We start from the raw sequence: 25,260 nt of genomic DNA on the forward strand, positions 1-25,260 counted from the left end.
GCATGTGCTCTAACCACTGAGTGATGGCCTTTGCCCAAAAGAAAAGTGTGTGGTTTTTGTGACTCAGTTCTTCTCGGGTTGTGCAAGTGCACAACCTCTGACTACCAAGCAGTGGCCAGTGCGAGCATGGGCCACGATGTCATCAGTATGCGCTGGGTGTCTGTGCAAAGTGCCGTATGATGCTGACTTAGCAGTCCCCTGTGCTTTTGCTGCTGCCTCCCAAGGCCTGCTGGCATGGCATCAGCTTCCCCCACATCCTTTGGTTGCCACACAGCAGGCAGGGCTGGCATCAAGAGTCAGCATGCTTAGGCATCTGCCGAGGGCCTGCACCCCATTGACAAGAGTCCCCTGGACCTGCTCCTCTTCACCATCGCAACCGACTTGCTTGTTCACCCACCTTTTGCTCTGGCCCAGACAATGGTGGTGGGGCGGGGGAAGAGGAGGTTGGATGCCACAGCCTGCTTGCGCAATGGCTCTCCGCCAGCAAGCAAGCCAGTGGCAGCGATGAGGAGGAGGAGGAAGTGGAGCAGTAGGTGACCGTGGTGAGGAGCCAGATGCACTGTGGGAGAAGGGCCCATGGAGAGTATTTTGCTCAAGGGACCGTCACAACCTGGAGTTGACACAATATCAGCAGGGGCAGCTTTTTATCCCACCACCACTTTTTCCTTGTACAATTGTGCAGAAGATGGAATTTCAGCAAGCACCACTTTTCTCATCCTGGCTCGAGACGCTGTACCTGCCAAAAAGCCCTTCTTCTGCACAGTGATTCAAGTGACAGGAACCACGTCCTCCTTTGCGCTCATGAAGCTTGCCAGCTCTGTGGGAACCCCTCCTAGCTGCCACGACCACCCTCCTTTCTCATGTCACTCCTGAAATAAACCAATAAGTTACAGGCCCACTGGTCATAAATCATTTAGGATTAGATTTCATCTTGCTAGGAAACGGCAAAAACAGGCCACATGGAACCTCTCTCGGATTCTGCAGGAGTCTTGTTCAAGCACAAAATGTTTCTATAGGGAGTTTGACATTGATTTTAATTTTAAAAATTCATGAAGACAGCTGAAGAGCAAATCCAACACACTGAGCTGACATGCACTGCAACAGAATCTAGCCCAGCTGGCTGTGGTTGATGCCCTGGTCCAGATCAAAGCCCCTACTAAGCTGAAGATGCCACATGTGCAATGACTTGTTGCCTTGGATCTCCATATATGCTAGGCTTCTTCCACACAGCGTACTTCTGAGAAATTGGCTTTTCAGTTTTGTGTTTCTGGCATTGCAAAGATCCTTTTGTTCCTCTTTCCATTCCAAAAAGAATACTGAGATTGGCCACGAGAAGGCTCACTGAAGTTATTATTAAAATATTCTTTTAGATTTTGTGTGGGATCACATTTGCAAGTGAAGTTTGTTCAGGTATAGGGAACTTTTGTCCCCCCCAGATGTTGCTGAACAACTCCCAACGTCCCTGGCCATTGGACATGCTTGCTAGAGCTGATGTGTGTTGTCGTTCAGCTACTTTTGGAGGGCTAAATGTTCCCCACACCTAAATTAGAGGATTAGAAATGCAGTGTTTTTCAAACTGAAGGGTGTTTTCACTATACCGTATAAATCTATCCCTGTATTCCCAATGTATGGAAAATGAAGTCATATAGCTCCATATTACATATGTTCAAAACACAAGAGCTTGGATCCAAAGAACGAAAAGAATTTAAGGTTCCCCAAGGCAGCCCTGTCATATTCCTCCAATTTCCCAGCCTGTTGCACACAAACACACACACGGTGCCCCATCTGATGCCATTCTGGAGGGCCTAGCAACCCTCAGGAGTTGCTTTTGGGACTGTAGTGGGTTGTGAGTGTGGAATCAGGAAAGCCCCATGGCATGAGTGCCATTTTGCTTGAACGTCTCTGGATCCAACCCATAACATGCTCTTCAAATGCCAGGTCCACCATTTTTTCCATCATGCAAAAGAGACCATGCTCCCAGAAGCAAGGCAACAGATGTTGTTTTCTCTATGATGCAATTGGCTCTCAGAACCTGATAATGTGTATCTTTAAGGCTATGTCAGTTAATAGAAGAGAAGAGCATGGATCCCTCCACACCCTATCTCTCTGTATGAAAATATTTGCTATAGATGTTTTACCCCCATCATCATAATCGTCACACACACACACACACACACACACCTTCCTCTTTTAACTCATCTGCTTTAGGAGGTGATTTTCAAGAAGTTTGTGCAGTGACTTAAAGATAAGATTGGCTTGGGGGGGTGAATAGGAAGAACTCCCGTGACTCCCCTCTTCATTTTGGATTGAATCCCACTTCCACAAAGGATAGTTTAGCTGCAGAAGGAACTTTTAAGTACTAACAGGGGCAACAGCAGCTTTGCTGGATCCGAGTATGGTCCATCTAATTTAGTCACAGTATCTTATACCCCAGGATAATTTGAGCTCCCTGCCTCACTGTGCTCCGCTTCGAGAACTAAGACGTTAATGACACTTTGAATGTGTGGTTGCTGTCTTCGTCTGGCTGCCACTGATGGTTCCATTCCCAATTAATTTCTGTAATCCTTTGATACACCATTGGCCACCCAGGAGTTGATTATATATGCTATGGCGGTGGGATTCCACAGGTGAATGCAGGAATCTCCTTGCAGTCCTGAAAAATGCTGAGGATGTCAGTTGCCTTCGCGGCCAGCACAGAGGAGGCAAGAGGACTTCTGCTGACGCTCGTAGCGGATAACGATCCAGACAAAGAGGATACAGGTTACTGTCTGAATCCCAGCCAGCAGGAAGAAATAATAATCCATCCGACATTTGTTAATGTTCCCTAGGAGACCAGAAGGGAGAGCTATTAGTGTACTGTACCCAAAGCAAGCCGGCAGCAAGGAGCCCCATTACCACTGACTGCAGCATTCACTGTTCTTGGCCATTTTCTCCTGAACTCTCTGTGTACAGCAGTCTCTTGAGTCCTGGCAACACATATTCTTCGTAGGTAGCGTATCAAGACTCTGGGTCCTTTCTTGCTTACCCTGTTACACCATCATAACCAGGACATAAACTTTGTTGGTAGGGCCAGATATATGCCAGAAGGCAGAACTTAGGAGGGGCTCCCCAAGGGTCTGTTGAACTCTCTTTATAGTCTTTCACCGTATTACTCACCATGATCCTCTGGGCAGTGCATCCAACCGTTGGCTGGCACAGACAGAACTGTCAAAAGGCCAGATCCTAAAAGTGATCCCACTCCAGAAATGAAGAAAAAGAGACCCATGATGGCTCCTTGCATAGATTTGGGAGATTCAGAGTAGGCAAACTCCAGCCCTGCAAAAGAGGAAAGAGTTTGGAGGGTTGGTTAGCCAGAAGAGCAAGTTACCAGCTGTGTTTAGACAATTGATCAAGGCTCCATAAAACATGGTTTATGAAGCTGTGGACAAGCACTCCTCCCTCCCCTCTTTCTGCCCTGTGCCAGCTTTTCCACAAAGATCCTGGCTTCAACTAAGCCCAAGTAAGTCAACATTAATCCAGTTACACAGTTCAGACATAATGGGAACTCTGGCTTGAAGAAAATTGGGATCTTCACCCCCAAGCTGGTATGGTTTTTGAAATCATGTACATTTGTCAACTAAAAATCATTTTCATTCCCTTTTTTCTTTTTTGTTGTATTTTTAAAAAGAGAACTGAATCACATTTTCATCTCCATGGACGTATTTCTTTCCAGAGATTTCATAATGCTTCTTTATAATAGTGTTTTTGGTGTGTAATAAGCATGCATCTTCTCGCCTCCTTCACACCTTAGGATCTACAGATACGGCTGGCCTTTGCATTTCATCATTTACCTAAGTTTCATCTGCTAATATGGAAGGACTTCTGCTACTCTACAAAGAAGGCTATCAAGGGCCATCAGCCATGATGGTTATGTACTAGCTCCAGTGTCGGAGGCAGTGTGCCTCTGAATACCAGGAATCAGGAGTGGGGCGAGTGCTCTTGTGCCCAGATCCTGCTTGCAGACTTTCCATAGGCATCTGATTGGCTCCTGTAAGAACAGGATACTGGACTAGACGGGCCTTTTGTGCAATCCAGCAGGACTCTCCTTATGTTCTTAACCCAGACTATGGAAATTTCCAGAGAGCTTTCTTTGACCCTTAATGTCATTTCCATCTACCTGCCTATCAAGACATTTTAATTCCAGAAGCCCTTTTCTAGGTATATAAGTTTTGCTGCTTTTAGGCTTCCACTGTCCCCTCTCCCAGCAACGTGTCCCTTTGTGTGATTCCAGGTGTGGTTTTTTGCAAGTGCCATAGGGACTACTTCTGTACTGCTTACCTGGAATGCTGGCAAAGATTTCACTGATTCCAATAAGCAGGTATTGAGGGATTTGCCACCAGATTTTGAGCGGGGCAGCAAAGTAATCGTCCTTCCCAATTCGCTGTAAAACGGTCTGATTGTTGTTCACATATTTCAGACGCTCAGACTCCAGAACACCTATTGAGAAGCAGCACTTAGAACCACAGTAAGGCATTGATCGAGAACATACCTCATGTACTTACATCACAGACAATTCCTGGATATGTATTTAAGGCAGCCTTTCCCAACTAGTGGGCCACCAAATGTTGTTGGACAACAACTCCCATCAGCCTCAGCCAGCATTGCCAATGGTCAGGAAAGATGAGAATTGTGGTCCAACAACATCTGGTGGCCCACTAGTTGGGAAAGTCTGATTTAAGGGATGCTTAGCAGAGTTGCTGTTCCTTTAACAAGATTATTTCATATACAACAATAGCTCCACCACTAACAGTTTAAAAGATAGTCAGATGATGCATTTCAATGCACTTCCGTGCTTACCAAGTAATGCTTTGAATGAATCTCCCCTCCTCCTCTTCAGAGTATTGTTTTGATGAGTTCTTATAACGGTGCAATTGCAACAGGTGTAAATGGTTGTTTAAGGATCTTAATGGCTGAGAGACAGACAGTGTAACACAAAGGGGAGGCAAATAATTGAACATATACTCCATTTCAGTTCTAAGGCAGAGATCCTAAATATCTCTCAAGGCTGCTTTTCACTGTGAGAGTAAAATTGGTTGTTCTGACTCCTCAGACCATGCTAGGCATCTCATGACTAAACTGGGCTTACATTGTTCCTAGTCAAGTCAGCTTATTCAATGCCAGCATCAGGGCAAAGTTTTAGAGGAGTTTTCCAGATGTTGCAGATGTCTAGAATGGCAATATTACCTGGTTTGGCAGGGATTGTCAGCTGGCCTCAGGGCAGTGTCCTTTTAAGAACAGACAGAGCAATTAAGCCCCCTTGTGCCAAGCTGGCGCAGTGATCACCCCATCCCCATCCCAGGGCCGGAGTAAGGCCAACTGATGCCCCAAGCACAGCCCAACAATGGTGCCCCCCTCGGCCCTTCCATTGCTTAACTGACAAGACATTAAGACTCAATAAGTGCTGAAGGTGAAATAAGAGATTGAACATTCAGTTTTCTTCCAAACCAGACCCCACAACTATATTAAATAAAAACTGTTGTTGTTTTTTAAATTTTATTTAACACTAAATAGCAGTAAGCAATATAAGCAAATTATTTACTTATAACTAGGGCAACAGAAAAAATGCAAATTTTCAACACTGTTTTATGCATTTCTTAATAAAATTGTTATAAGGGAAAAAATGCAAATACAAAAATTTATTGAAAACGATTTTTAATCACCCTCCCAAAGATTATAAGGCAAAAGAAGATCTGATATTATCTCTACTGAAATTACGTGATCTCGAGAGCATACTTTTCAATTTTGAAAATCCTCTTTCTACAGAAATCGATGTCAGTGGACAATTTAAAAAATATATATTCTAATGGAGAAATATCATTATTTGTACGAAACAAAACATCTTTTATTCCATTGCTTTCTAACCTTGAATATACATAGCATTTCAGCATACATGGATCAAAAGATGCAAAATAATGCTTATTGACATTGTTGCCTACTTATAACTTTATTTATACTTTAAAAAGTTTTCTCCTAGATTTTTTAATTGCAAAGTCTTTGATCGTCCTCAAAACTAATCTGGCATAACAAATCTGCTTCTATACTTAGCAGAGACAAGGCATCCAGCCTGTCTTGTCGCATAGTTGTTCTGTTGGGATTTTTAATATGCTTGAGCTGAGAAAATGAACGCTCAGCTGTGCAATTTGTGACCATTAATGTTAAAAATATATGCAAGGCAATATATATATATATTTATAATGATTAGAAAAACACTTAAATTCATGCAGAAAAACGTTTCGTAAGAAAGTCAAACATACTGAACTCTAGGTCTATGTCTGACACCTTCAAACTTTTAAACTTTAGTCACTCACCATACCAAAGAAAACTTTTTTTAACAATTCAGATTAAAGTCGAACACGGCAGATAAGGAGAATTACAAAAAATTCAACTAAAGTCGAGTGTGGCAGTGAAAGAGTTGAGAGTTAAGGGCATGATAACTAGGGGGGGAAACTCTGTGGTGCCCCCCTTCCCTTAGTGCCCTAAGCACGTGCTTATTTTGCTTAATAGTTAATCCAGCACTACCCCATCCCACATTTCATCTCAGCTGCCATGCACAGCAGAGCTGCAGATGTGGTGGTGGCCCTGCTGCTCCGGAAAGCTCTTTAGTCCCGATTCCGACATTGTGCAGAGCATACCTCCTGATAGGTTGGTACTCACAGGATGCTCTCTCCTGTAGAACACACTGATCAGTTTGATATGAGGCAATTTTTTAAGTATCCTGGTCCCAACTGTACAGGGCTTTGTACACCAGCACCTTAACCTAGTCCAATAGCTAATTGGCAGCCAGTACAATTTCAGCAGCAGCATAATATGATGCTGATATTCTGCCCAGTGAGCAGTTGAGCTGCTGCATTTTGCACTAGCTCCAGCTTCTGGGTCAACCTCAAGGATAGCCCCACATTGCAGTAATCCAATCCGGAGGTTACCAGTGTATGGATGCCAGTGGTGAGGCTATGCTGATTCTAAAATGGCCACAGCTTTAGCAATAGAGATGGGTCCAGAAGCACCCCTAGACTATGAACTTGCTCCTTCAGGAGGAGTATGACTCCATCCAAAACAGGCAATTGACCAATTATCTGGCTCGAAACAGTGTTACAACCCCGTATCTCTTTCATTTAAACAAAAGAACAGGTATGTGTTTTAGCAATATAATTAAAAGATCCATTTAGAAAATCAAAATGGGGTTATAAAATGGCACCCACACAAGGGCTATAATGAATGTGTGCTGAGTTTCAAATGGCCCACCCACAGAAGTCACACCCACAGATGTGGACAGAGCATTGTGGGATGTATACATAGAAAATTCGCAATAGTCCCAACAGTGTGGAAAGTCAGTATGGATTTCCGCTTGTTGCTAAACATAAGAAGAGCCTGCTGGATCAGGCCAGTGGCCCAGGTAGTCCAGCATCCTGTTCTCACAGCAGTCAACCAGATGTCTATAGCTTACAATGGAAGAGCAATGATTGGGTAGTGCTAGGAGCCACCTGTCTGGAAGCAGTTGTAATGGATACAAATGAATGAATGACTCACCTGCAACAACAACTGAGCCAAGGCCAAAGAACATGCCCAGAGCCATCCTCTTCAATGCTGAAGGCAACAGCTTCCTCTTTGCCAGGAATGGGTCTATGACCCGGTCCTTCAGTGGGACCAGCACCAGTAGAACCACTACATTAGCTAGAAGGAGCCAGGCATCAGGGAACTGGAGAGAGTGCACAAGCATCAGACATATTTACAGGGACTATTAACACTACTAATTCCTTCCCCATAGTCATTATAAGTTTTTGTTCTAGGGAGCTGTTTTAAGGAGCACACTTGTTTTATGGGAAGTCATGCAATGAGTCTGTGGATTCAATGGACCATTTCACATGACCACACTGTCACTATGAGTGGATCCATGCAGAGTTCAGCAGTCACTTTCAATGCTTGGTATTATTGCTGTTTCCCCAATCCCACCCTCATTTACTGCACCGGGAATGGCTGCCATGCTCCTGCAAGTGGACTAAGGGCAGGTCCACACCATACATTTAAAGCACATTGAATGCACATTTAAAGCACATGACTTCCCCCCAAGAATCATGGGAGATGCAGTTTGCTAAAGGTGCTGGGAATTTGTAACTCTGTAAGGGGAAAACTACTCTTTTGAGGGAAGTCACAGACTTTAAATGTGCACTGGATGTGCTTTACATATATGGTGTGGATTTGCCCTGCATTGCAACTTGATGAAGGAACTGCAGGACTGCTTCTGCTCAATCAACTTTTTCAACACACTAGTCTGATCGTGTGAATTGTTCTCATTGTCATGGCCAAATTTGTACAACCTCTTAGGCATGTAGTGACTGCCTGAAGTCACAGTGCGCTCCCCCTGATTATAATGGGTTGGTTGTACACAGGCAGCCCAATTACATGATCATGCTTATGTCATACTACCCGCAAAACACAATTAGGGCAGTTTACAGAGTGTTGAAAAAGCCCAGTCCTACTCACGATGACCCCTGCACACAGTCGGCTTCCCACAAGAAGGAAATTAACCCACACAGACATTTTTTTCAACATATTTCCAGAGACCACTACATGCCTCACAGCTGCAAATTCTGAGCATGTTTTCCCTAGAATAAAGTTGAGAGATACCCCTTATATGGTAATAGAAGCAGTACAGCCACCAAACAGAGGAGATGGGCAAGCAATATCAGAAAGCATTGAGACAAATTAATGTCATTTAAGTCCTTCAAATAGAAGAGACTGTTTAGCAATCATGAAATAGAAGAGGATTCCCTTGAAAAAGAAGTCTGAAGCTAACACGAATGTCTGAGTTCTTTTCCCCAGAATCCTTCACTCTCTCCTGCACATACATTCAATCTTTTCTCCTGTCTCAGCTTTTTCCCATACCACAATGCGCCTGAGGGGAAATTGAATAATTTCTGTTCTGTCTGTGGTGGTATCCAACAGTCACATGCAGTTTGTCAGCAGCTATTCTGCTTACAAAAGTAGGGATTGTGCCTGGGCTATTAGAGAGGAAGAAAGATTCTGCTCTGCTTAGAATTCTGCTCTTTCTTCTACAAACAGACTCTCCCTGTCCCCTCCCTGAAGGAGCCCTGTTGCTTCTTATCACATTCATCACAGGCTCAGCCTCTTCATTTGAGCTGTTGACCACCCATATTTCCGCCATGTAGCTGGGACATTTGTTATGATCAGAACCACATTTGTCACAATGTGATTCAAGACACCCTATTGCAGAGGGACTTCATCACAGCTCATCCCCTTCTTAAAGCACGGAACTTGACACAAATCCTATTGTCTGGGCTGGAGACTCTTATGCTATCTTCTGGAAGCTTAACAAAACCGCACAGCACTCTGTCTCATGCCTTACCGTGTAGCTACTATCTGTAGCCTCTGAGAAAGCACTGTTGTTCAGATGACTGTTCTGAAAGATGTTGGGGATGAAGAGGTGCAGACCCTGCAGGTAGTAGGTTGACTGCATCTAAAAATCATGACAAGAGGAATTCATTAAAGAAATACATGCTCAGTCAGAAAGATTGCTAGCCCAAGACTGACCTGAACCAAGTGATGTTGAAGAATGGTGGTCAAGTGTCTAGATCTCAGTAGTAGTGCCTTCCATATATAGATAGCTATTCTCATGTTAGTCCCAGAGATTAAGAAGGAAATCATTTTATACAATCTTTACAAAGTTTAGAAACTCTTACTTATCAAGGATATCAGTTCTCCCTGAAACTCTAGACAGAAAATGCTGGTCAGTGTTGTTTAAATCCCTGACCATATCAAATGCCAAAAAGAAGCATTTAGTATGTTTTCTCCCACATTATTTGCATGCTCTGCCTCTGCTACGAAAGTGGCATTTTTCCACCCAAACACCATGCACAACCTCTACCCTCTGTCCTATAAAGCAATCAAAACCATGAAGATATGCCTATTGAGACCAGAACAGGGAGAGTGGGTGGTTAAGTAACAGAAAATAAGACACAGGAATGAGGCCAGCTTGTGAAATATACAGGGTCACAATTGCAAAAACAAAGAAAGAACTTAATTAAATTTGCATTAAAATTCTTCATCTTCCATTGCAAGCAAATAATATTTCATAGCCCTGGAGCGACAATGAAGTATAAAAATCGGAACCAGGGCCCAGGTTCTGGCCTGATATCAGTTATTCAGCCAATTGGCTGAAGCTCTGCAGATCTGAGTATGGCCAGTGCCTGGATGGGAAGAATCCCATGTATTCCCCCTTGAGTTCCGTCATGGAATAAAGGCAGGGTATAAATGTAATACACACACAAACAAACTTCAAAAGTTCTCATAAAGGTGCATTCACACATGACTTTCTTTGATGGTCGCACATGATGTGACTATACCCATGGGTCTTCAACAAACGTTGATCCTCACACTCATTAGTGTGGTGGATGGTACAAGAACAGTGAGAATCATTATCTGAGCATCTCAAGCTGGAATGGCAGTGAAGGGTTGTCCTGTAATTGGCCAATCAGACTTGGCTACATGATGACATCAAAAAGCCAAGCACAGCAAGGGCAATGCTTCCTGCTTTCATTCAGAATGAGTTACCATCTCCCTACTGTTCTGCAAATCTATCCCCAGCAATCAGTAAAAGTGTGTGTTTAATTTATTAGATAGGAGGCAATGCCTTTTGTGAAATGTGTCCCCTCGTTCTATTTTGGCTTCCCCTAATTTTAATCATCAATTGGTTAATCAGGCATATTATTAAACAGATGTGAAAAAATTATGATGCCATGGGTGGAGAACCTGTAGCCCACCAGATGTGATTGGACTCCAGCTTCCATCAGCCCCAGCCACTGTAGTCCACAGTCAGGGATGATGGCAGTTGGTGTCCAGCAGCAGCTGGAAGCTTCCATCCGCCCTCTGCTGTAATGCATGGTACCTTGAGGAAGACGGGCTTCTCTCACCAGCTAGTTTAGGGCCATAGCACCACAGAGTAAATAGGTGAAGCTGTGTTTGCACAGAAACACCATACGCTTGCATCAAAACAGACACCCTCCTAGGCAATTTTTAAAAATTGGTTTAGAATCTATTCAGTTCTCATCTCCATGTTTGTTCCTTTCCCCTTTGCAAATATTTCTTTGGGATAAGTGGTTTTACATTCTCTTGTCAACCCACTCATTAATAAACAAGGATTGATAACCCTGTTTTAAAAAATATTCAGGAATAGAAAACGCCTCCACTTTCATAGCTTTGCTTTTTAATGCACATTTCATTTCTGTTTACTGTAACCATGTCAACTTTACAGCTGTGTTCTAAAAGCAAACAGGAACCAAGGGGGAAATGAAACAGGCAGGCTTCTGTTTTTTTCTATATCCTCTCCTCCCTAATAACCCAAGATACTAGCAACCTTGCAGCCTGATGATCCCTCACAACTTTGCTTGGAAGTAAATATGGGCTTAATCCCAGGTAAATGTGCAAAGGGTTGCAATCCTATTTCCTGCCAAGGAATGGCTAGAGAGACTATCTAGGCAAAAGACCAAGTTCAGGGCAAGAAGACCCAATGGAGAGAGCGCCTGCACTATAAGTTGAGTAGAAGAGAGAATTTGGGTACGTGAAACGTGTCATGCAGGGGAGAGGAAAAACGGTGCCTGCTGAAATTCCTTTTTTATACAGCACTTCAAACGACAGATGAGCCCTCCTCTCCTGTTTTGCCACCCTAATTCTATGCTGGAGCCATTTTATGCTGTAGCCCAGGGATGGGAATCTCAAGCCCAGGGGCCAAATGCAGCCCCCCGGGTCTCTCTCTTTGGCCCGCAGGACTCTCTCCCGGCTACACACACTCCTGAAACACACCCCTCACCCGCCCTGCCTTGTTGTGTGTTTTTGCCTGGCTGGAAGAGGGCCTTGAAACCTGATCGTGCTTCTTGCTTGTCTGGATGGAGGATAGAGAGGGAAGTGGGACTGTGCAAAGGTAACATTTACAATAGTTGCTTTGTCTACTGTTGCCTCTGGCTCTGCTCACCCCTGGCACCGGGCCCAAGGAAGGCTTCCAAAAGCCCATGACTTTAACATTTCTGGGAAAGTCACATGCTTGCTCATGCATCTGTGACTCCCGTGCAACATGGAAGCTGTCATTCATGTCCAATGTATTAGACAGCAAAAATGTTAAGACTGAAACATTATTAGCCTTCTAAATGATATTAAAAGCATGTCAAGGATGGGAGTGGACCTAAGTGAGCCTACCTGTTCATTATGTTCATCATCAGAGCCCCCTCTTTAAACACTCCCACTGCAGGGAGCACCAACCAACAATTTGGGCCTTTTTTGTGGTGGCACCTCAGTCATGGAATTCTCTCAAGAGAGGCTTGCTTGGTGCCTATTTGGTTGTCATTTTGGCATGAAGCAAGGATTTTTTCATTTTCCCAGGTATTTTAAGTAGAAGGGCTTAAAACAAAACTCCAGTATTTATTTTTGTGTCTTGTCTTTACTGCTTCAGCTTTCATAAGTTCATTTTTATTTGCATTTTATTCTTGTGTTCCTGTCTTATCATGTTGTGTAAAGTGCCTTGGGATTTATTTGGTTTTTTGAAATGCAGTATATAAATCCCTACAATAAAAAAAAATTTGCTTGTTATGAAAGCATAAAGTCACATAAGATTTAAAACCACGGTGGAAATGAAAGAAGTACATTCCCTGTTCCTTCTGATTTCATCCACTAAACTAGGAAGGGGAACCTGTGGCCCTCCAGATGTTGTTGGACTCCAGTTCCTATCAGCCCCAGCTACCCGGGCCAATGGTCAGGGATGATGGGAATTGTAGTTCAGAAACATCTGGAGAGCCATAGTTTCTCTGTCTCTGCAGTAAACAGATCGGGGCTCAAAACCATGACAGGGAAGCAGTGCTATGCTGTTCCTGCATGCTGACTACCTGGAAATAGACCATCCAGTATGGGATGAGAGTGAGCATCACAGGCAGGATCTTCATTATCACTTGGAAGTTGGTGATATCCTCATGTGACATCCCCACAGGCTGGTACCTTGGATCTGAAAGTGAGCCAGCAACTTCAGCTTCTGACTGGGAACTGCCTGCTCTGTAGAAAAAAGGGAGAGCAAAAATGCATAAGGGCTTTCATAACATGATCAGGGCTACACTCTGGGCCAGTGGTGGCTGGTGCCCATTGTGACTGGTGGGGCGGAATGCAGGTAGTCCAAACAATAGGCAGAGCCCAAGTCCTTTAGAGGCAAAGCCAACTAATTTTGTTTACTAGTCCTAGTTGACTTACACTTGGAGTGAAGACGTTTTTTCCTTCCCTTTTCGTATTATCAGAGGATTGGGTTAGTACAGATTTACAGGGTGGAAACTGCGTGATAACTTCTGTTTGCCAGTAACAGCATGCGAACTATGCAAATTAAAAAGGGATGTGCGTAGCACTAAACACACAGTAAACCACCATATAGATGAGGCCCCAATCTACCTCATGATTGTCTCTGATTACCTAGACCAGTTGTTTCAGGTTACAGGCATCATAGTAAAGTGGCAAATCGGGCATTCCCAAGCCCCCTTTGCTCTGATGCCTGTAACATGTTCAATAGTCCTCTTCGTACTATGGATGTAACCATTTAACAATTTCTGCCATCTGCACAATTCTTTAATGTTGACCCAGATAGGAAGAGTCTGGAACAAGTAAAAGAATCTAGGCAAAACATTCATTTTAAATCACGTATATGCAACCAAACTACATTAGATGGATTCCTTTCCATCGCTGCAGACCTTTTATAAGTTGTTTTACTAGTAGGCCAAAGCTGAGGTTTTTTATTGCAGTAGATCTCTTGGCCTCCTCTAGGGTGCACACCTTAACGTGGTGAGGGGGTTTGAGATTGTTGAACAAATGAAGAGCAATGCCGTCAGGAGACTAGACCAAGAGGCTAGACTCCTAGCAGGGGCACCCAAGGCAGAATGGTCAAAGCCAAGACACCAGATTAAGATGCATCCAGACTCAGAGGAAGGCAATGGTAAACCATCTCTGAATTCCTCTTACATCAAAAACCCTATGAACAGACTATCCAAAATGCAGCACGAGATAGTGCTGAAAGATGAGACCCCCCCAGGTCAGAAGGCACTCACCGAGCTACTGGGGAAGAACAAAGGACAAGTACAAGTAGCTTTGTGACTAATGACCCAACTGGGTCAAAGCCAAATGGAAGCCCAGGAGCTGATGTGCACAGATATGAAAGGAGAGTCCGGAGTTATATGACGTACACAATAGGAACATGGAATGTGAGAACCATGAACCAGGTAAAGTTAGAAATTGTCAAGCAAGAAATGGAACGCATCAACTTAACAATACTTTGAGTGAGTGAATTAAAATGGACAGGAATGGGGCATTTCTTGGATGAGTTTCAGTTTGTACAGCTTGAGGACGTTGACGAGGTGCTTGGACAGGTTTGTGCAACCACTTCTAGATCCTTGCCCTTCTTGGCTAATAAAAGCTAGCAGGGATGGAACAGCCGGCTGGGCCAGGGAAGTGATAAATGCCTCTCTGCGAGAGGGGGTGGTCCCTGGCTGCCTGAAAGAGGCGGTAGTGAGACCACTCCTGAAGAGACCCTCCCTGGAACCAGAAAATATTAATAATTATAGGCCAGGGGCAAATGTTCCATTCCTGGGTGAGGTCCTTGAACGAGTGGTAGCAGGCCAGCTCCAGACACTCTTGGATGAGACCGATTATCTGGATCCATTTCAGTTGGGCTTCAGGCCTAGTTTGGCATGGAAACAGCCTTGGTCACCCTGTATGATGACCTCTGTCGGGAGAGAGACGGAGGAGTATGACTCTGTTGATTCTCCTTGATCTCTCAGCGGCTTTCGATACCATCGACCATGGTATCCTTCTGGGACGACTGGCTGAGTTGGGAGTGGGAGGGACTGCATGGCGGTGGTTCCATTCCTGCTTGGTGGCTCGGCTCCAGAAGGTGATGTTTGGGAACATTGCTCTGCACCCTGGACTCTCCAGTATGGGGTTCCATGGGGGTCAGTTCTGTCCCCCATGCTGTTCAACATCTACATGAAACCGTTGGGTGTGGTCATCCGGAGATTTGGAGTGTGTTCCCATCAGTATGCTGATGACACACAGCTCTATTTCTCCTTTTCATCTTCTTCAGGTGAGGCTGTCAATGTGCTGAACCAGTGTCTGGCTGCGACAATGAACTGGATGAGGGCTAATAAACTGAGGCTCAATCCAGACAAGACTGAGATGCTGCTAGTGGGTGTTCTTCTGACCGGATGGTGGATGTCCAACCTGTCCTGGATGGGGTTGCACTCCCCCTGAAGGAGCAGATTCGTAACTTGGGGGTTCTCCTAGAACCATCTCTGTCACTTGAGGCTCAGGTAGCCTCGGTGGCACAGTGCCTTCTACCAACTTTGGTTGGTGGCCCAGCTATGCCCCTATCTGGACAGGGATAACCTGGCTTCAGTTGTCCATGCTCTGCTAACCTCCAAGTTAGATTACTGCAATACACTCTACGTGGGGCTGCCTTTGAAGACAGTTCAGAAACTGCAGCTTGTGCAAAATGCAGCGGCCAGATTGGTAACAGGGACCAAACGGTTTGAACATATAAAACCGACTCTGGCCTGCTTGCATTGGCTGCCTATATGTTTCCGAGCTTGATTCAAAGTGCTGGTTTTAACCTATAAAGCCTTACACGGCTTAGGACCACAATACCTGATGGAACGCCTCTCCCGACATGAACCCACCCATACACTACACTCAACATCAAAGGCCCTCCTCTGGGTGCCTCCTCCGAGGGAAGCTGGGAGTCTGGCAACAAGGTAGAGGGCCTTCTCAGTGGTAGCCCCCAAATTATGGAATGATATGTTTGATGAGGTACGCCTGGCGCCAACACTGTTATCTTTTCGGAGCCAGGCCAAGACTTTCCTTTTCTCCCAGGCATTTTAGCATATGTTTTTAAATTGTTTTTTAAAAATGTGTTTTTAAATTTGTATATTTGTTTTTAATTTTTTAATTGTTGTAAACCGCCCAGACAGCATCGGCTATGAGGCGGTATACAAATGTAATAAATAAATAAATAAATTCTCAATCAGGCAACTACAAAATATTTTATGCAAGAAATGAGAAATGAAGAAGAAACTAGGTTGCTTTAATAGTGAGAAGTGATGTAGCAAAAGCAATTAGGAGCTATAATGCAAGGTCTGAGCGAGTGATATCAATTAAATTTAGGTAATTATGCCTATGCTCCAACGGCAAACACAGAAGAGGAACTGGAGATACTGGAGGAAGAAATTGATCACACACTAAAACAAAATGTGCTGATTATCATGGGGAACTAGAATGCAAAAGTAGGGAACAGAGAAGAACTAGAAATTGTGGGGAAAGGGGACTTAGGAGATCGAAATAAAGCAGGAGAAAAAGTGAGGTTATCATACTTGGGACACATCATGAGAAGACATGATTCACTAGAAAAGACAATAATGCTGGGAAAGACAGAAGGGAATAGAAAAAGAGGAAGACCAAACAAGAGATGGATTGATTGCATAAAGGAAGCCACAGACCTGAATTCACAAGATCTGAATAAGGTGGTTCATAACAGATGCTATTGGTGGTCACTGATTCATGGGGTCGTCATAAGTCAAATTCGACTTGAAGACACATAACAGCAACAGGTCTCTTGGAAGAATAGTACCTAGGTATTTAATACTGCTTCATTGCAGAGCCAGACCTGACATTTGCAGTTCTAAGGATGTTGCCACACATAATAAGCTTGATTTCTGAAAATTAACTGACCAGAAACAATTTTGAATTCAGCAAGGAACATTTCAGTAGCAGTCCTGCTTCCAGCAGGTTCCTGACCCAAACAATTAGACATCATCAGTGAAGAGGTTACTGGTGTACATCCCCTCCCTCATTGCTACTCCCTGAATTGCTAGGTGTGCCTATATATAAACACCTCTCTGAAAAGAGAAAAGTGTTCCTACAGAGAGCAGGCTGAGCAAGAACCCTTTTCTCTGATCCACCACACTCCCTCCTTGCCTCCTAAAGTGGTCCATCATTAGTCCATCATTCCCTCAAGCGTCTGCTTCCTCATTTTGCTGCATCTGTAGAGCTGGTCTGGATTAATGCCCTGTAGAAAGGAGTAACCCCTTGCAGGAAAGGAATACTGACCCCTTTCTGCCTGACATGCTTTTTAAATGGTGTGCAACCCAGTCCTCAGAACATATCCAGTACTACTCAGAGGAAAGTCCCATTTACTTCAATGGGACTTCCTCTGAAATAAGGATGAATAGGGCTGCAGGCCGGAACTCATACTTTGCATTTGGTTCTCTCATTCAGCAACCTATGTGTGAGTCTAGATGGGCGCAACCACAGAGGGGATAGGTGAGGTTTGATTAGACTCATGTAACTTAATTTCCTCAGAAATACATGGTGGCAGCGAGATGGCCTTGCTCAGCGGAAACTCCATCTTACCTGGTTTTGGTGGTCATCTTCTGTACTGCTTGGCCACAGCAGCTTTTCTGGAGGGCCAGCTGGAACATGGTGGAGACTTGGCTGCCAGCAGCAGGCTTTGTGACAAAGATGGGGGCGGCCAGGAGGAAGATGACGAGAGCAAGGGCCAGGCAGACAGCAGGGATGGCATAGCCAGTAAGGAAGCCCACATTCTGTTGGATGAAGGCAATCACCAGCAGTGAGATCACAGCCCCGATGTTAATACTCCAGTAGAACCAGTTGAAGAAACGCCGGGTGGCTTCCCGACCACGGTCCGTCACCTTCAGTTTAAAAAAAAGGACAGGGGAATGAGGACATGTTCACATGAACAAGTCACTTGTGTGCCAAGCCCTATAAGTAGTGCCTCCAGGTAGCCAGGAAGGGATCTGTTTGAAACCTGGAAGACAACTGACCCTCCTCCTCCAAGTATAAGCCAACTAGGACTAGTAAACATCTGTGTGGGATGATAACCTTTGGGTTCTTCTTTGCAAAACTGATGTACACATACAGCAAACCCATAGAGAGCATCACTGGGGGCACCACCAAGGAAAATGGAATTAGATGCAACCAAGGAAGTAGTGGTGTAGAATTTGACAGAGACAGATGTATCCTGACATGCACCAATCCCTAGTGGGGACAACAGTTATGCAGTGCATGGCGGAAACAGCTTCTTCTCGGCTTGTGAGAAATTATGGGGAAACAGTTGGGGGTAGGATGGAGATTTAAATGGGATTGGGGGGGAGTCAGAGGAAGGTGTTAAAGCTTCCCTTTAGCAGGTGTCAATACCATATTTTGAGGGGCCTAGCTCTGACATTATTAATAGCAGTGAAGACAGCGTCTAAAAAGGGGGGGGATGGAGGGTTAATCTGAAATATTCTGAACAAAGTGGAGCTCTCAATATTGCAGGAGTGGTACAAAGCTCTGCACTGGGAAGAAAAACAAAGCCACTCTACTCTTCTGTCTAGAGCTGAGGCAAACATTATCAGAAAATAATTCTCTGACCTTTTCTTTTTCTGAGCTCCTTGTGTACCATTGGGGAATTTCAGCCCTGTCCTGGAGCATATTGGCCAAAATGGCCTCCTCATTTTTCTCATCCATGAATTTTGGGCACCGTGGTGGATCTAACTTTAACATGAACATAGGAAGCTGCCTTAGACTGAGTCAAGCCATTGGTCCATCTAGCTCAGTACGCTGACTGGCAGCAGCTCTCCAGGGTTTCAGGCAGGAGTCTCTCCCAGCCCTACCTGGAGATGCTATGGATTAAACCTAGGACCTTCTGCATGCAAAACGGGTGCTCTGCCGCTGAGCTACAGCCTTCCCCATGTTTAATATTGTTGTGTGTCACCCCAATCTCTGAGTGGTGCAAGACTTCCAGGGGTTGCAGTGCTTTCCCAGGGTTTGGTTTCTTTGGAAAGAAGGTCAGTGGAGACTATGGTGTCTTATAGGATATATAGTTTTTATTTATACACATTCCAACCTGAGCTTAAGATGGAGGGGTTCACAGCATTAACAGTCCATCAGATCTTGCTCCCCATTGCCCATAGCTTTAGGGGTACAGAGAGCAAGCAAGCATTTCTGTCTGCAGTTCCCAGCACTTTCCCCCCACTTAGAATAAAACACACACACGGCTCTTCTTGAATCCAGGAAGTGGGGGGCCTCCAGCCAGATGATGGAGGTAGGAGAGCCTCTCCCCTGAAAAGAGTTCCAATTGTTCCCTTTGGATATGCGGATTGACCAATAAATCCATGATCTCACAGGCTAGCTTAACAAAGGAAACTAGACTGGTCAGTAGAGCAGGTTTCTTGCTTGCATATCCCAACTTCAGATACACGATTACAGGCTTGAAGGGGACTCAAAGAAATCATCTATCTCATCTCTCAATCCCATAGCAATATTTTATTAAACAATAAAATAGTATTGTTTAATATTACATTAACATTGTTGAAGGATGACATGAGCTTGGCCTTTACTCCTTCCAGTCCTGTCTTAGCCCACTGATTCCTTTGCCCACCCATATGAACAATGGGAAGTGATTCATAAAATAAATAAATAAATAAATCCAGTTTAATTCAACATTAAGTGAACCAAAATTTCTCAGAAGAGAATTTCTTGAGAAAAACTTGCCCACCAATAATTTTTGGCAAAATAACCCCTAAAAGTTTGCCATCCACAAATAGCACAGAGAATTTTGGGAGGCCAATTTCACTTAGTCCTAGTTATGCCATAAGCAGACAAGTCGTTTCGTTCTGGGATCAAGATAAGGGAAATCCAATTCACTCTCATGGAGAAAGGAGAAACAGCTCTTCCTTGTTTTCTTTAACTACTTAGTGAGGAAATTCCCTCCTTTTTTCCAAATTTGAAAGTCCCTTGGTTGCAGATGCTTTTAGAAAGAAGAAAAGCCAACATATTGAAAAAGATGCTTCAGTCAGCGCCCACTACTTTTACAAGTCCCCTCCCTATAGAGGTTTGCTTAGAATTGCATCTGTTGTCTTTTCATCACTAGGTAAGAACTTAATTGTCTGAGACCTTTTCCATTTTTTGTTTTAATTTGTTTAGGTCACTATTAGGAATAGAATCTATTGGATGATGCCGGTTCAAAAGCATTCCATCAACCTAACAGGTCCCTGATTTTACCTATCCATTTTTTCCCTCGCAAAAAATATTAATATTTTGAAAGGAAATATTGATGCATGAAAGGAAATATCGATAAAATTACCTAAATATCGATATTTTAGAGGCAATTTTTCTTTTAAAAAACTGGTTTTGAAAATAGCCGTGGAAAATTGCTATGTAAGAATCTGATCCACAACAATCCAGAATAAGTGAATTAATGGAAAATTCAGAATCAAATCTGAATTGGATGGACTTCTAACACATCCCTAGTCACTGACATTTCTTATATTGCTATTGTTTTTAACTTCCTATTGCTTTATAAGCTGTGTTTGGAAGCCACTCTGAAAATCTGTACTGGAGAGCAAGAATTAACTACCTCAGCTAATAACAGTAAACTACTCTAATGCATCTTGCTTTTAACAAGAGTGAGGAGAAAATGAGCCTAAAAGATAGAAAGATCATGTAAACCAAAAACAAGGTGTACTGGTGGAAGCAAAAGACCCCCAGTGATCCACCTTGTAAAACAGGAAGGGTAGATCTGAACAAAGATCTCTTACCTGGTCAGCACCAAATGGTGTGAGGTTGGCTTTGACAGAGCTGATGCCCAGGGCCAGGAACATGAGACCAGTGTACATGATGGGGGCACAGTACTGACTTGGCAATTGTTTCTCGCATTCCATACTGCCATTTTGGCATGAGGGTTCTATTATGTAAGCTGGCATCTCACCACACAGCCAGAGCCGATTATACTGCGAGGCCACGACTGGCAAGAGGCAGGCCGATAGCAAGTAGAGCAGGAAACTGAATGTGATGGTCCAGTAGCGGCCCAGATAAGCATCAGCAAGCCAGCCTCCAACGGGCGAAAGCAAGTAGGAGGCACCGATGAAGAGCAGTGCTGCCCGTGATGCCTGAGAGCCGCCCCAGTTGAAATTGCTGCTATTGAGGAATAGGACGAGGTTCGAGACAATGCCAAAGAAAGCTGCTCGCTCCAGAATCTCCACCAGCAGCACAGCTGCGCAGGCAGCCTTTCTGCCCTCAAAAGGGGATGTAGCAGGCCTGTCTGGGGACTCCCCATGCCCTAAGAGGGGCTTCTGCTCCCCTCGGGCACCTTGCGAAGCCATGCAAGCCTTGCCTCAGGATCCACCTGTGTCAGAGTGGCAGGCCCTGTCTCTCGCCCTGTTCTTTCAGCCTCTCTCTTTTCCTTCTGAGCCTGTTTCTCTCTCCACTGGGATTGTATTTCCTCCTCTCTTACCTTCTCCAAAGCCTCTCAGAGCTTGTTGCATTTCCTCATTTCTCTACTCAAATAAATACGTCATATGACAACTCATTTCCCTGAAAGGAAACTTTCTTATTCTACAGGGCAGAGCTGGTTCCCCTTTCACATGAGTCTCTTTGGTCATTTTTTCTTCCCTCCCCCTTTACAGTCTTCCACCCCTTTACACAGTGGCTTTATGACAACAGAAGCTCTTTAATAAATAACATATTTGTTTGAATTAAAAAACAACACAAAACAAAACAGGTCTTTGCCAAAACTGTCTCTGATTTTATTTCTCTTCTCCCCCACAATTCCCAGAGTTTAGCCGTTTTCTGTGAGGATCTTTCAGGACACAACTAGATGAGGTGATATAGGACAGTGGTTCCCTGTAATGTGTTGTGTAAGTTGCTGTATGATTTTTAATTGTATTTTTATTGCTTATTTTATTTCTTAGATATTGCATTTAATTGTACAGTAATACCTCAGCTAAAAAGTAGATGTGGTCCTGGACATTACTGTGTTAGGTCCAAACACAACACGTAAGCCGTCACTGTCTACTCAGCTCACATCCACCCGGGAAGGTGCGGAGTTGAGAGCAATAATCTACTGCCAGAGGCCAGGAAATAACACACAATATTACCTTTGCAAAGGGGTCCCAAGACCTGCCAGCAAGATTGTGAGCTGAGTAGACAGTGACCGCTTGCATGTTGGGTTTGGACCTAACAACTTCTTTAAGAGAAACTCTGGTACCAGAGATAGGAATAACATGGAAAGAACAGGGACCACTCATAGATGGTGGGGGCAGTTTCAACAGGGGCTTTAAAGGGTGCCTGCCCAGCACCCACCCCCTCCTTCCCCTCATCTGAATGTATTGGATCCTTCCCTCCCCAGCCCTGGGAGAAAGCAAGAGATCTCTTTAATGCAAAGCAAACAGACAGACTTGTCAGTTTCACCCTAGCAAAGCAAAGGAACAGGCATATCAGTTTATTGATAGCAAAGCAAAGACACAGGCTGGTCAGTTTCACCATAAAGCAAAGGCACAGGCTTGAAAGTTTATCCACAGCAAAGCAAAGCTGCTCAATTTCACATATTAAAAAGCAGTGGTTAAAAGGAGCTTTGTTCCTGGAGGATTCATTAACTATTACTGTTTTACAATTTGAATTCCACAGAAATACAATACAAAAATACAATAATATAATAAAATACAACATAAGAAATTTATCTCCATGAATCAAGATTAAACTTCTTAATCCTTGCCTCCCATTAATTTGCTGCTAATCCTCTCCACTCCTTTCAAGTGCCTCCTTCCCTGCCCCCTCCTTTATTTCCATCCCATCCTGCTCACCTTTTGGGAGGACCTCCAGGCTCCTGTCATTCTTCACAGACACGCCACAGACCACCTGAATAAAGTTCGCAGACCACAGTATGGGAACCCTTGATACAGGAGAATTGTAAGAGCTGCTAGGATTTTAGCTACAAGTCCTTTATTTTAATATAGAAGGTACTAAAGCTAATTTACTTCTTTATTGCTTCTGAAGATTTTTTTTTTTAATGTGCTCAATGGAACAGACTCCGGCTACTTTTGAGAAATGTTCCTGGAGGTGCACACACCTCCGGCCTGCACTCACATGAGGGTTTGGGCATCAGCATTAAGTCTTCAGTGAGCCTTTGGTACCAGCAGTCAGCACTGTCAGGGTCTTGTTGAGGCCTACATCCCAGCAGAGGGCCCACTGCCAAGCCCTGGAGGGCTCCGACCCCACTCCTCCTCCTCCTCCTCCTCACTGTCGTTGCCTTTTCACTTGCCTTTTCTGAGAAAGCTAGCAGGGATAGGAGTGAGAAGGAGCTGCAGGAGCTTTTGCTCTCCTCACCTTCCCAGTGGCTACTGCAGACTGGGCTCAGAGGGAGAGGACAAGCAAGTGGGCAGCAACGGTAGAAGCAAAGAGGAGGGCACTTCTCTGAGGGCATCCTGCTCAAGGCTCCCCCAAACCCAGAAAATGTTGTAGGGGAGCCCACAATAAGCAACTCCCTCTCTCCGGATATTCATCTTTGTCTCTGCCTCTATCCCAGGGGAGGGGAACCTTCTTCAGTCCAAGGGCTGTTTTCCCTTCTGGGCAACCTTCCAGGGGCCACATGCCAGTGGTGGGCAGGGCCAGAGGCAAAAAAACGATGGAGCAGTGGATGTAAATGTTTACCTTTGTCTAGTACATTCGTTCCTACATACGCTACCCTCCACCCAGACAAGCAAGAACCATTATCAGAGTTCAAGGACACGTTCCAGGCAGGCAAATACAGTCAATGATGGTGTAGCTGGGGAGACGGGGTGGCCTGGAGAGTCCCAAGAGCCAGTCAGAGAGGCCTGGAAGTTTGCATTTGGCCTTTGGCCTTGAGGTCCCCCACCCCCTGCTCTACCCTTTGATCAGCGTCTGAACAGCTTTCAGAGCAGTTTAAGAAACCCACAGACGTTTGTGGTTGGGTCACAGTTTTATTCAAATTATTATTAGATATTAAATCTAATTCTTGTATTCTAATTTGTGCCTGTGTAACCTCTAAAGATGCGCCTGTGCTTTAGAAAAACCGAGGGGGCACTGGCTTTTTCTGTAGAAACTGGAAAGCATATTTATTCAAAAATCACTCCCCGATTTCCAATGATGTTTTGGAAGCTCACAACATAACAACATATCAAAGAGAAATGGGCTGCCTTAAAAACTAGGCCTAGAGGTGATTCTATTGTTCATTTCTTCCCTTGTGGTCCTCTCTGTTGATGAGTCATTAAAAACTCCCTCACTGGGACATCCCTCATTGAGACTTCAACAATGCAATAAATTAAGTTTCCAGATTGCTGTATTATGAAAGTCAACATAGTAAGCAACCCTGAAAGGGGGGGGGAGGAAGCAGTTGATACCATGTGTACCAGAAGCTTGCATTAATGTTCCGGAAAGAGAGACCTTTTAGGGAAGCATAAAAGCATGTGAAGAGGAAAAATGGTTCTTCCCCATTGGCCTGCAGGCATCAAATTAACAAGCGAGGTATGAATTGTACTGGTGGGAGAGGGTAGATTTTTGCTCTGACTCCTTGTCCAATACCACACAAGGAGTGGATTAGGGAGGTGGCTTGGAGATGCTTCTTTGCTGGTGTTGCACTTCAAGAGCTAGTGGTTTAAGCAGTTGTGTTCCTTCCTACCTATGTTTCAATTTAAAAAAGGAAGACACTTTGCTTCTTTCTTTCGCCATCCCACTGTCCCAAATAACAATAACAAAAATGAATGCAACTGTTTTAATATTTGCATCCCTTCAGATCATGTTCCTAAATGGACCCTAAAAGCAAACCATGTTGAGGGCCTTTGCAGAGTTTTTGTTCTCACAGTAAGTGTAGAGTTGTTATACTGCTGTAAAACCTCTTCTTGCACGACATCATAATGACAGTATTATTTTTTTTAAGTGAATGAGCAAAGTACAGCATAAGAAAGGAATTGTTTGCACAGGGAATGGGAGGGACAAACTGGGCTAGGCAAAATTGTTCAGATCTCAGGGACCTTTCCTGGACAAATCAACCACACTGAAATTTGTATTTATTTGAATTTCTAGACTTCCCTTAACCCCATCTCCTCCAGTTAGACTTGGAGCACTTTATATCTTTTTCAGAGACCAGTTGATTCAGATTCCATTGCTAGCTGGTGAAAAAAGGCTGCAGTCATAAGCACTTATTCCAGGGAAAGGCATTTTGGAGAAACACAGACACTTGACTTGAAAAAAAATGAATGGAAAAACATTTTTAAAAAATAGATGTTGCTTAGGTGAATTGTACTCTCCCTTTTCTCACTCACTTGGCTGCATCACGTCACTAGTGTGGACAGAACATAACAAGATGTTGTTCACACATAAAATGCACAATACCCA

General features: G+C 44.1%; 1 protein-coding gene across 1 annotated transcript; it reads right to left on the bottom strand.

Moving 5' to 3' along the window:
* Nucleotides 1-1,021: 1,021 nt before the first annotated feature.
* Nucleotides 1,022-21,394, bottom strand: SLC15A3 (solute carrier family 15 member 3). The gene is made up of 8 exons (XM_061613057.1): nt 20,667-21,394; nt 17,479-17,777; nt 12,930-13,092; nt 9,404-9,514; nt 7,567-7,735; nt 4,318-4,476; nt 3,157-3,315; nt 1,022-2,824 (listed from the first exon to the last, which is right to left on the bottom strand). Exons 1-8 carry the CDS (start codon nt 21,228-21,230, stop codon nt 2,673-2,675), a joined length of 1,776 nt encoding a protein of 591 aa, XP_061469041.1. The 5' UTR covers nt 21,231-21,394; the 3' UTR covers nt 1,022-2,672.
* Nucleotides 21,395-25,260: the final 3,866 nt, after the last annotated feature.

Source organism: Rhineura floridana, chromosome 2 (assembly GCF_030035675.1).
Source record: "Rhineura floridana isolate rRhiFlo1 chromosome 2, rRhiFlo1.hap2, whole genome shotgun sequence".
Taxonomy (NCBI): Eukaryota; Metazoa; Chordata; class Lepidosauria; order Squamata; family Rhineuridae; genus Rhineura; species Rhineura floridana.